The 13,088-nt window shown below is 35.7% G+C and overlaps 1 protein-coding gene across 2 annotated transcripts in view; it reads left to right on the forward strand.

Moving 5' to 3' along the window:
- STK3 (serine/threonine kinase 3) overlaps nucleotides 1-13,088 on the forward strand; it is a 134,431-nt gene that overhangs the window by 59,351 nt on the left and 61,992 nt on the right. For both annotated transcript variants that reach the window (XM_042786077.1, XM_042786076.1), the window contains exons 7-8: nucleotides 3,132-3,269; nucleotides 5,747-5,872. In XM_042786077.1, coding sequence (XP_042642011.1) covers nucleotides 3,132-3,269; nucleotides 5,747-5,872 — 264 coding nt within the window. The remainder of the gene's footprint in view (nucleotides 1-3,131; nucleotides 3,270-5,746; nucleotides 5,873-13,088) is intronic.

Below are 13,088 nucleotides of genomic sequence, written 5' to 3' on the forward strand. Positions count from 1 at the left end.
TGTATATTTGATGTGTTGCTTGAGTAAGACTTGCCAGTCTGTCTCAGATATGTAAGGAAATGTGGAAGGTGATGTTGAAGGTGGGAGAGAGATAAGAATTAGCCCCAGCTCTTACACAATATGCCAGAGCTTGCCACCTCTTCCTCCTAATGTTTCCTGCAGTTGTTACTGCCAGTTCAGTCCATGTAATTGGATGGATGGTAGCTTATATTTGTGTTTTCTTTTAAGCAACAGTTGCCTAATGCTGTATGAGCATTGCCATAAGCCCTACTGTGAGATCTGAACTAATACCAATAGCTGTGGGAAACTTCTACAGAAAATTACAAGTGGAGTGGAGGCAAAAAGTTGCTACAAGTAATAGTTTGGGAGAACACAGGGACTGAAGAAATACAAAGTAAGAATTAAGGAGCATGAAGAAAACAAGTCTCTTAGGTTTCCTGCTTCCCTCAGCACCCGTGGAACAGAGTGGCTGAAACAGCTTAGCTTTGTTTTAAAATAGGACAGAGTTCTCTTAGAAGAGATGTATTTGACAAGAAATGGAGGCAAAAATGAGGAGTAAGTTCCTGTCAGATAAGTGTTTTGTTTTTATTCATGGAGATTTAGGATTAGCTTTATAATTCTCCAGTGATTGCTTTGCAGGCTTCTTGGAAGGAAACAGAAGTAGTTGGAAGCTAAATCATAGACTATTTTGAAAGAGGGAGGGAGCTTAACTTTTATGCAGAGAAATATGCAAGCCAAAATGAGGAAGTAGAGGGGGAAGATGGAATTGAAAACCAGCATTTCAAGCTAGTTAATGAAAGTGAGTTCTGAGAGCTGCGGGGAAAGGTACATGCTAGCAAGTGCATGGTATAATTAACAATCTGGACTAAACGTTTGGAATAAGTAGTTTCTATATGTTCTCTTGTATTACAAAAATGCATCTAAAATATTTTTTCAGCTAACGTAGCTTATGTTACATAGCAAGATTTTTAAAACCCCTACAGTTTAAGCATTAAATAAATATACATGTTTCTGAAGTAGGTAATTTCAACAAACATACAAAGCATAAATGTGGATTTAGGACCCTAACTCTAGCTCTTGAATATATCCTTTTGTGACTTTTACTGCCTGCCATAAAAGAGTGATTCATGAATTCCCTCTTTCTTCTCATTGTCCTTTGTGAATTATAAAGAAGTCACTTCTTTGCTGTGGTTCTTAACTGCTGTGTAGTTGATGAAAATAGTTGGCAAAAGCAAAGAGTTTTCCCAGAACACTGGAGCTACGTAGGACTCTGAAACTAAGCTTTGCTTACCTGTGGAGATATAGGTCAATGTTTATTATCAAAGAGGAGGTATACATTTTGACACCATATAAACAGAAGTTGCTAGTCTTCTGTTACAGCTGCATGTTTTCAATAGCTACTGCAGACCTAGCTGTTAAGAGTACCTAAAGATAAGATTAAAAGTCATCAGTTCAAAGTTCAGAAGAGATCATTACTTTCAAGGACAGAAACAGCTGAATTTGTTAGCCACTGCTTTATACCAGAAGCGCTTCACTTGTACTGACAATTAATCTTGTATCGCAAGAGAAGTAGGTAAGGCTTACATAATTAGAGGGTAATAAAGTGCCACATTTCCTCTCTGAGTTCATATGGTAGTTTGGCACATCTGCCCACTGGAAATATAAATCTATTGTAGCACACATCTTTATTAAACAAAATCCTCAGGTGTTTTCTTGTAATTCTTGTATTAGGCTGATAATGAAATGAGTTTTGTAAATGTTTAAGTATTTGAGTTAAAGCAAACTACTCAGTACTGAAATAATTTTTCATTAAAATTATAGTAAACCGGTTTTGCATCATTTTGCATGGATTCTGCTTTTCTTCAGTGTATGAGAAGAATTTTAGAGTGAGGGTTTGAACAAGTTAAACTAACTTTCAAGGCCAGTCAGACTTCTTAAGAAATTATGGATAAAATCTCAGGAAGTTCCCTCTCCCTTCTCTCCCTCTTTCAAACACAGGCTGAAGCTTCTGGTGCCTCTACTATGTTAACAGTGTACATCATCTCTCATTTCACTTCTTTTCCCTTTTCTGAGAATGTATTTCTGCCTATGCTTGTAGAAAAGCTAATTAACAACTTCTACTCCCTTTCACTTTGGAAAATGTGGTTGAATTGAACCTGGTTTTAGAAGAAAATAATAGCTTATTATTTCTGTCAATAGACCTAGCTCTGACTAGTGTATTGCTATCATGTATAAATCATAAGCAGTGATACTGAATGCATTTGAGATATTGCATACAGAAGTTCAAAGTTTCACGTTACTTTACAGTAGTCTCTCAGAATTATACTTTTCTTTGTTTTCCCCCCTCTACAATTTGCTTCCCTATATATAGAAGAAAACCTGGAAAAAATCATAAAGAACATAGCACAATATATGTAATCTTAAGTAGGACAAAAATTTTTTAATATAGCACGAATCTTTTTTTCCTTGCTGAAAAATCTTGTCTGCATGTGGTTCTCAACAGCGTGAAATTTCTGTTATATAGGTAAAGTGTTGCCTTTTCAATTTTAAGCAAATTCTCACTGGTAGTAGACAAGTTACTTGATTATTTTATTTTTGTCATATTTTTGTGTTAGTTTAGGTCTTTTAGCATATGTTTCTAAATCTTATTAGGAAAAGCAAGTCTTAAAACTACATCTGAAGAATTATGAATGCAGAAGGAAGTAGTAATCCTACCAAATTTAAGTCATTCTCCTGTAAAACTAAATGCAGTTGAGAAGGTGAACTTGGCTTTTCACAGCAACTTTATATGTGTCTGTTTAAACAAGCAGTGCTGTCATTTCTGCTAAGAATTTCTGAAAGAACAAAATCATCCCTTGAGATTGATAAACAGCAATAAATAAAATAAGGAATGATGTGCTCAATGGGGTACAATTTAAAAAGAGAAAATCTAATGTGAAGTAGCTACATTAGTAGCACATGGATTTACTTCCTGAATCTCGATCTGAGTGGAAATCCTAGCTTACTTAAAATTTGTGTTCCAGATTCTTAGCCTGATAAGAAAGGTGGATAAAGTAATTTATTTACTTGGCTTCAGTGCTGTCATGATGTGTTTTGTTTAAACTTGCTATTGTTACTTGATTTTTATCTAGGCTATTTTTATGATTCCTACAAATCCCCCTCCAACCTTTCGGAAGCCAGAGCTCTGGTCTGATGATTTCACAGATTTTGTGAAGAAATGCTTAGTGAAAAATCCTGAACAAAGAGCTACAGCAACACAGCTGCTACAGGTCAGTATTTAAGTTACTGAGGAAATGCAAGTTTTATGGCTTTTTTCCTCTAGTCTCAAACCAGAACTGTCATGAAAATTTCTAAGGGCAAATTTCATTTTAACTATTATCATACCTTATTTATTTTCCACTTTGTGGTCTCTTCTGTCAGCTCCATCTCCAATCTCTACCCTTACTTTATTTCTCCTTTGCTACTTCTAAAAATTAATTGCCTTTATATAGTTTAGGGCTGGTTCTTGCTATTAAAACTGGATCCTTGCTTTGTGGTTAGAGGCCCTCAATGGATCTCAGGACTTAAGCAAGTGCTAAGTAAAGGAACTGAGCCCAGGTTAACCCTCAGTGTGGACCACCCATGGAGTATATTCAATCCTTCCTTCTGGTCCTGTCAAATTAAGGAGACAGGTTGCTCTGTGTCCTGGATGCGTCTGATGCAGATGGACAGTATACCGAGTTTGTTCTTGGGCTGAGCTATACCAAGTGGGCACTTTTAAGTTCGAGCTGCAGTTGGTGGTGTGGACCTATGGAGCCAGGGCAGGGTGTGCCAGGGTTTCACCTGCTTGTTGACCTGAGCTTCTAGTAGCTGCAGAAATTTAACAGTTGCATCTTTTTGTTACTGAGATAGAAATAAAGCAGAGAATTTTCAAAGAACTACCAAAATCAAACAGGAGGGACTGATCTATCAGGAAAGATTTAGTCATTGTGAAATGGACATAATTTTACAGGGGCCACACATTTTTTGCACGGGGGAGAGAGGAAATGCAAAGGAAGTTTTCTCATCTGGCCCTGTATTTGTGTTATCCACTGCCTACAGGGCTGTCATAATAAGCCTACAAGAAAAACAAAGAGCAAAGGTAGTGAAAGAGGGAGAAAAAAAAAAGATTTCTAGAAAAATTATAATAGGTTCCATGAAGATTGAAATGGAATCTAGAATTTCCTGTTAAATAAACTTGCTTTGATAATGAGATAGAAGTGAAAAATGTTGCTAGGTCCTTTGCTTCTTTTACTTTCCTTCTTCCTAATTCATTAAACTTTTGGATAATTTCGTGTTCTTTTATGCCTTTCACTGCTATTGGTAAATGTTATTCTTAATTTTCTTTGTTCATCAGTCTACATAAAAATCTGGTCTTCTGAAATTTAATCTGTAAGACACTTGGGCTAGATTTATTTTGTCTCTTGCTAGCAATAGGATCTTTTAAAATTTAAATTCCAGTGAACTCCACTACAAGGAGAACAGAAAAATTTTGCAAAAAGTAGTTTCCAGTAATACATCATCAAATTCATAAGTCACGTTATGAATATTTTATTTTCCACACTGAGAGAACACTGAAATGTAGACTGCAAGGAGAGTACAAATTGAAAGTTACAGATTTTTGTATGCTGTATGAATCAGTACTTGAAACCTTAAAGATTTGAAGTTTGTATGGTTAGCTGAATACCTGTAGCTGAATAGAAGATACTTTCATTAATGTGTGCAAGTAAGGAAAATAAAAAAAAAAGCTTCAGTGTTCCTCCTTCCACATGCTTCCTGACCAGAAAAACAAATGCTGTGTCAAACACAAGTATGTATTGCCTTTTCCCCCAGCTGGAATTTGGAGCATGTGTGATGGAGCTGGAGGTGCTGTGGGTGTGTGTGAGTGAGAAAGAAAGTGCTGCTTGTGGGGAAAGATTATGGAGGAAAAAGGAGAATAACTGAATTAATATATCAAGGAAGAAGGCGGATAATAGGTGTAGGATTCATCAATTCTGTTGTTCAAGAAAATTTTTAATATTGAATAATACATCTCTTAGGTGTTTAAAGTTACATTTTGCCTAATTGTATTTGCATATCGCGATGCAAAAATCAGAATTTTTGTAAGAGCAGATGAGACAGCAAAATGAATGTAAATGGTATCATGCACATGTTATCATAAAGGAGGAAGTAATGTTTTAAATGGCCTTGAATTAAAAATTAATCTTCCTGCTAAAAGTAAGGTATTTTTTTTGCTTTTTCCACATTTCAGCATCATAGATCAAGAAATGTTTTATGACATATAAAGTACAGATCTGTTGAAGTAGGCAGCCATAGTTGCTCTGCTTACAGCCACTAATTTATGCTGTCAGTTTGTTAAGATTAATTAAATTCTGTAACTGAATATCTGAAAAAGTTTGTTTTTCTATGTCAGACAGTCGCCACTCTATTTATTTTCTACGTACTGCACGTTTCCTTTGGAAAATTATATCCATAACTATAAAACAGTTGTTATATAATTATATTTCCCAAGGCTTGCTGTTATCAAAAATAGTTAAAGTAGAATATTAATTAGGAAGTAGCTAAAAGATATTGTATGTTGTGTTAGTGTAGATTTTATTTATTGTGTAATGTAAAATACTATTTATCACTGAAATTTGTAGTGTTGAATAATACTTGTAATTACATCTGAAGCATAACTATTGTAATGATGTTATATAATTAATGAGTTTTTTTTTTTTTCTTCTAGCATACATTTATTAAGAATGCCAAACCAGTTTCAATTTTAAGAGACCTGATCACTGAAGCTATGGAGATAAAGGCAAAGCGACATGAGGAACAGCAGAGAGAACTAGAAGAGGAGGAAGAAAATTCGGTATGTACCTTTTTTTTCCTGTAACTATCTGTACTTTATAGATAAGTTGCTGTTTTTCATCTGCTTTCTGTACTTGTTTTCAAATACTTTTCTTTACCAGGTGCCTGCCTGGTTCTAGCCTGTGAGGGCTGAGTATTCCACTGTTATTTATGATGAGTAATGCTGCTGTGAGTAATGTTGTATGAGCCAGGTTTTAGCACTATTCCATGAGATGTCCTAGTAAAAAGATTTTCTAGGAGGTGGGAAAAGAAACCATGTCAACTTCAGCTGTTCAGATTAACATAAAAAAAAAACACCCAAAACTGTTAAGATTCCACTTTCACATATGGGTTTCTAGACAAGTGGTTTACTTTTCAGTTCAGGGCAGTCAGCATTTTTTTTTTTTTTGGTCTTTGTAAAGTCTAATACACAGAGTAGTTAGTTATGACACACAGTAAGTAGTGATTACAATATGGTTGGAATCAAGTTACACCTATAAAGTAAAAATGGTGACAGCATTTCATTCTTCATATGATGTTGTCAGTGTATGTTGTCAGAGGAGAGAAGCAGGTCATATGATAAATAGGTTGCATTTAGAATTGTTTGGCAATGTTACGAATAAGTCAGTGTCCTGGCATTATTACTCTCCCTACATGATTTATTTTAGGGCAGCCTTTTGCAATGCAGCAGTATGTGCTTCAAAGTAATGTATTGCCACACATACAATGAGAACCAAGGTCATTCAGAAATAACACACAAGAAGATGGAGACTGGAATTTCAGTAGAAATCTTACAGCTTTGAGGAAACAGAAAAGAGCAGTGCAGTAATGCAGTCTGCCCTATTGCAAATTGTAGAATCCTTGTTATGTGTTACAGAGTGTTAGGTGATGATCTATATGTAGGAGTACTTCTCAAGCAGATTCTGTGGAGTGTTTTACATCCCAACAGACAGTATGTTCTTTTGTTCGCTGGATGTTTTTCTATTCTAAGAGTATTGATAGCTTGTTTATAAAGATGGTTTACTCTGGTTTGTATTTGCTTGGTCAGTAGTAGTCAGGGGAGGTTGGGATTATTTTTTTTACATTAGGAAATGTTGTCTATGTAGAGATGTGTGACTTGACATGCAGAGTTGATGCCTGTGATTTGATATATTGAATAGTTGATCTCTGAAGAGGCTGATTTATTGCTGACATAAAAACCTAATGTTGTTACTAGCATGCATTCCTCCCCTCCATTGCCTCTGAACTCTAGGCCTCAAACACTTGGGCACTGTTGATGTCTTTTGCATTAACGAAAAATTAGGTATGACATCTAATTACTTAGCCTGAGGTTCAGATGGGGAATCAGATTGCCAGGCATGGACAAAACAATCTATTCCAGCTCAGGATGTGGTGTGCACCTTCCCTCTCCCACTACTAGGTGGAAGAGTACAACACAAGTTTGTTCCACCTCAACTGAAGAAGCATTTAGCAACTCCTCATGCTTTTTACATGGGTATAAAAGTCAGAACGTAACACTGCGCTTTTTTTTTTTTCCTTTCACTCCCAGATTATTCAGTGCTTGGTATAGGAGAACCTCAAATCCAGGACTGGAGCAGGAATCTCTTACTTGTGTTACCTTTGCAGTAGATGGGAGTTCCACCATGTACTTTTGTGGTGCAGTCAGGGAACAGGTTATGAGTTAAAAAGACAGTGAGACTGTGCTTGACACTGAGTGTAAAAGATAGGTGCCTTAAATCTGAAAATAACAGAAGTATCTTTGGTTAGCAGGGCTGAGAGAGCATAATCATAGAGTGGTTGAGGTTGGAAGGGACCCCTGGAGGTCACCTGGTCCAACCCCCTCTACACAGGAAGGGCCTCCTAGAGCTGGTTACCTAGGTACATGTCCAGACAGCTTTAGAATATCTCCAAGGAGGGAAAATTCACAACCTCCCTGGGCACCTTGTGCCAGTGCTTGCTCATCCTCACAGTAAAAAAGTGTTTCCTGATGTTCAGAGAGAACCTCCTGTGTTTCAATGTGTGCCCATCGCCTCTGGTCCTGTCCCTGGACACCACTGAAAAGGGCCTGGCTCTTTCCTCTTGGCACCTTGCCTTCAGATATTTGTGTGCATGGAGAAGATCCCCCTTCAGCTTTCTCTTCGCCAGGTTGAGCAATCCCAGCTCTCTCAACCTCATACCTCATAGGAGAGATCCTCCAGTCCCTTAATCATCTTTATGGTCCTTCCTTGGACTCTCTCTGGTATGCCCGTGTCTCCTTTGTACTGGGTAGCCCAGAAGTAGACCCAGTACTCCAGGTTTTAATAATTGCTTGGTTGTAATACAAACTTCACATGTCTTGCAACTGAGTTTCAATGCAGTACATCATTGTAAAAAAATCCAAATTCATTTGAGAGATTACACCAGTGTCTTGTCCTGTTGTAGTCACTAAAGGTTCTGATCAGTTAAAAGCACAAAACCAGCCAAACTAGGAAACAATTTTTTATTTAATCAGAGAAGTTTTCTGTACCATGTTTCCTGAATGCATGATATTCATGTACTGCATGCTAGAAGACCCCTGAGCAACATGTAGGTGTGATTGAGGCCTAAATTAAGTGAAATACTGGACAGCACAGATTTTAATTTTTAAAAGCATACTAGGTGGAGGTTGATCAGTGGACCCACAAGTTATTAAAGGAAACCAGGATAAAAGCCAGAAGAATGAAATGAAAGCATTAGAATATTTGTGTTTGCCATTTAAAAAACCCCTAAACAAACAAGTCCCCCCAAAGCCACCATTTCAATTTGATATAATGCTTAATTTCAAAATAAACTCAAAGATACTGTTTTTCACTTAATTTGGAACTTCTTTGGGGAACCACCAGAAAAACAAAAAACCTATTCTTTTTACACTTCGGAGTATTTATCTTTTCCCTTCTGGAAAGGGAAAACAGATACTATGAGTGCCAGTTTGGTATGCTGTAGTGGATGCAGTCAGCAGTCCAGCATTCAAGTATAAAGATAAATAACCATTACACATTCCTTCTTCTTATGTATCAGTTTTCACAGAACACTGAAGAAATACAGGGATGCTTGTGTGTAGTTTGCATGACTGCATGTGCGTACAATTCAAATGGTAGTACAGGTTTTGATAAATCAACATGCAATGATGGCAGCAGTTCTAGAAAGAGAATGACAGCCCCTGTGTCACCTTGTGTAGTAGTAGTGACAGTAAGTCATGCGTATATTTCTTCATGCTTTAATATCTATAAATGTTCTTAGATTCTATATGGAGATGGAGTCACTGTTCAGTTGGAAAATAATAGCCATCTAGCACATAAATTTTGGAAACTAGCACCTTAAAAGTGGATTTTTCCCAATGATATTGCTGTGCTGTCCTCACCGTAGAAATGCAAAGGCAGACTCAAACCTGGAGAAATGCATATTTAAAAACACCTGAAAGCAAGAGCAAATATTGACGTTAGTGTTAAGTAGAGTCTATCAACATTAAAGGTCTCAACATGGGCAGTGAATTGAGTTCATATACTGTTGAAAAAGAATGGGTTCAGTTAACCTGTTGGGGACTTGAATTTATTGATCTTAGCCCCCGAGAATTTCCCATGTAAAACGTGAGCAGTTGTGCTCATTACTCACTGGTATATGTTTTGGGACTCATCAAAAAGAAAGGTGTAAAATGTTCTAACTATGATGTTCCTTTTGTTAGGAAACGAGATTTAGCCCTAACAGTTATATATGAATAAGTTTTTATAGCTTTAATTCCCTCTTAAAGCCATATATATATTGTAATGGGCACTCAGGTTATAAGTGACTTACACAACTGAAAGTAGAATGGAGAGGACTGTGTGGTTTTGGAGAATTAGGATGCAAAGATTTCTCCGTTATGTACTTAATTTTCAGTATCAATTCAGGTAGTTTTCCTTCAAGTGAGGAAGAATCGCATTCCTAAAATTGATTCTTATTTTTATTATTGTCTGTGAACATTTTACAGTCTGGGACGTTGTCAATTGTAATGCAAATAATTTTTGCTGTTAAAACTTTATATTATACAGCTGTAAATAAATGGCCAAGTTGAATACAGTCTTTGTGCCAGTATCCTTCCAGAGAGATATAATACCTGTACAAATAGTGCACTCTAAATTGATTTTATGCCTGTTATAAGAGCTGCTTGGGTGATGAGAATTCTTTCTGACAAACTGATGTGTTTTGATAGGTGCTGAGGTAATAGTACACATTTTTTTAATTAAGCAAAAATTGCAAGTGTTGTATTCTACAGAAGGTTAATCCCAATATCAAAGTTTAAATGTTATTTTAGGCATTACTAAACATGACCAATCTCTTCTCTCATGCATTTTTTGACGTGTGATGTGAATTGGATGCTGAGGCTGGGCAGCTGTATTATGGGAATGTAAAGTAACTCGTTGCCTGGCAGCTCACAGGAAACATGTCTAAATATTTATTTCTGTGGATCTTTAAAGGAATGAGCTAACAAGGAGCTCTTCCTGTATGTTTTCCTTTACATTTTAATGTATCTGTTATGCGAGGAGTGCTTAATTATTTTAGAATATTCAAACAAGGAATTACTACTTCGGTATTCCATTTTTGCTTTTCTTAGACACTTAGTGGTTGACAACTATAAACAATGTAGCCAACTGTCAATAATCAATTATACCTATATGTAGGCTTATTTATTCATTCATACAAAAGGTTCTTTGGTTAATCATATATTAATTGGCATCTGTCTTTTGAGACCTTAAGAAATAACTGCTATAATTATCCCTTTATATTTTTACAATATTTATATAGTTACTTTAAAGAAACTAGTGAATCATTTGAGTTATTCCGTATTTTAAGTCTGATGCACCAAACTATTTTTCTGAAGGTTTTTATATTTACTTTCATTCATCTTCCATGAGTTTATATGTATATGATATATCTGTGTACCTGTCTCTCTCTCTCTCTATGTATATATATGTAACTTTGCACAACAAACAGTGTTAAAACTTTCTAGTTTCATAACATTTTTCCTTTAAGTCAAAGAACATTTGACATTTGTGCTAATTAAATTTGATTGCAGTCCTTTAAGTGTCCTGAAGTTAGAAGTATATAAAGATGACTTTGTCAAATGAAATGTAGCTACCCAAGGGGCATAAACAGCTTTTTAAAAACATACTGTTAGAATCCACAGCAATTTAGTGCCAGAAACTGATTTTAGGAAGAATAAACATAGGGAGGTAAGTGTGTGCAGCAAGTCGTTGTTGGTAGGTATATCAATGAGAAGGAGGTAGAGAACAAGCTTAAATGTTGTTTTGTGACATATGTCTATTGAATTTGATGGGATCTGAGTGTGTGTTGAAAGTTAAGTCTTTACCTGTTTTGCTGATGGGTCTAAGTTTAAATGTGTGCTCAGTGTTAAGCATATACTCAGGTTGTAGTTGAGCTTTGTACATGTTAGGAACTTTTACAAAATCCTTGTTCTTGACCAAACTATATTATGTGTTTATGTAGCTACTACAGTGCTTTTACAAAAAGATAGCTGTGACTACAGCCACGTTTTTCAAAGGTGATGATGAGGTGTTAATAGTAAATGAAATTATTTTACAGGATACTAAATTTTGCCAGCATGTAAATCTTCCTTTAATGTATTGCAGCCTAGTTAGCTGTCTCTGGTGCCCTCTAGTGTTCTTATTACATGCACAAAGGACAGTTGAGTTTTTAAAGGCAAGCTGCCATATTTGCTTGTCTTTAGTTTTTTATTTACCAGTTTTCATCCCCCCTATTTTTTTTTTCCTATGTATGTTAAAAATGCATCCAAAAAATCCATTAATCTTTATCACCTCGGGTCTTTTGCTTCTGTCGTGATGTAGACTCAAGTTTGATGTGCAAGGCCATCTTCTCTGAGAAAACTTCTCATGTGATGGTGCAGTCTTTTATGTTACAAGCAAATTGTGAAGTCTTCATGTTGCTTCTGCTGAAATCTTTTTGAATTTGCAGTCCTTATAATCAAGACTCCATGATTGCATTATCATGCTTTAAGGGTTGGTTTTGTTAATCTTCTAACTTACTTTGGTAAATAAGGAGATCCAAAGATTTAGTCCCATAGGGTTGCAGGGTATTTGCAGTATTTTACTTGTATGTGCTTGTTGTTTGGAGTTGCTGTAGTTTATTGTCATTTTTGTAGCATTTCAAGAGATATTAGAGTTCTTGCTTGTGTGCTCTCTCTGTTGCTGTATAGTGGTGAATCAGAAACCCCTTTCAAATGAAAGATTGGTGCTCAGTACTTGCACACAAGAGAACAGCAGAAAGTTTAATTCCAGAGTTAGCTGTTTTTATTGCTTGATTCTTGGACCTGTTTTCATAAACAGTTTGAGAACATGACACTTCAGCTTTAATACCTTATATTTTTTTCCTGGTTAAAATTGAGATCATGTTTGTTTTTATTTAATCAGTAAGTTTACCTTTTTTAACAACAGATCAGAAATTCTACATCAATATTTATGAACTGTAAAGCATGAATCAGAATTTGTACAAAAGGATCACTTTCATCTCTCATGTAAACGTGCACTTACAAACCCTGGATCCTGCATATTTTTATAAAGTTACTCTTTCAGATCCAGTATAGTCTACTGCCATATTAGCTAAATCTCATAGTTATAAGAAATGCTGGAATGGTAGTTCTGAAAGCAATCTGGCTTAACCCACTAAATTAATTATTCTAGGGCAGGCACAGGCCCTGAAAAAGTTTTATGTTGCTGTCTCTCAGTACATCATTCCTTTCTCTAGGGAAAAGACTATTGATCAAAATTGTTGTGTACAATTGTTGTTGGTTTTGGGACAACTATTGTGTTAGTACCAACGTGGGCTTTTGTGATCCTTAGTCTTCTAAGTCCTAGAAGGTAACTGTTCTCTTTGCCAAGAGACAATAGTAAGATAAAGGCTTTTGACATTCTTAGGCTGGAAAATGAAATGCTGTTATTTTGAACAAATACAGATACTTGATTTGACTGAAGAAATAAAATACTTTTTTTTTTTTTTAATGAAGCAGAAGATATGAAAATGGTCACTTAGGACTCCATTTCATATTTATTTATATTGTTAGCCATGGCTTTTTTTCACTAACATCTAAAATAAAACTTTTAAGCTTCAGGAATATATTTGTTTCATTTCTAATTTAAGTTTTAGTAAGTTTAGAACCATAATTAATGCAAGTGGATATTATCATTAGTCAAGCAAATCTGTAAATA

The sequence above is a fragment of the Tyto alba genome, unplaced genomic scaffold (assembly GCF_018691265.1).
Source record: "Tyto alba isolate M040663 unplaced genomic scaffold, T.alba_DEE_v4.0 Super-Scaffold_9, whole genome shotgun sequence".
Lineage (NCBI taxonomy): Eukaryota > Metazoa > Chordata > Aves > Strigiformes > Tytonidae > Tyto > Tyto alba.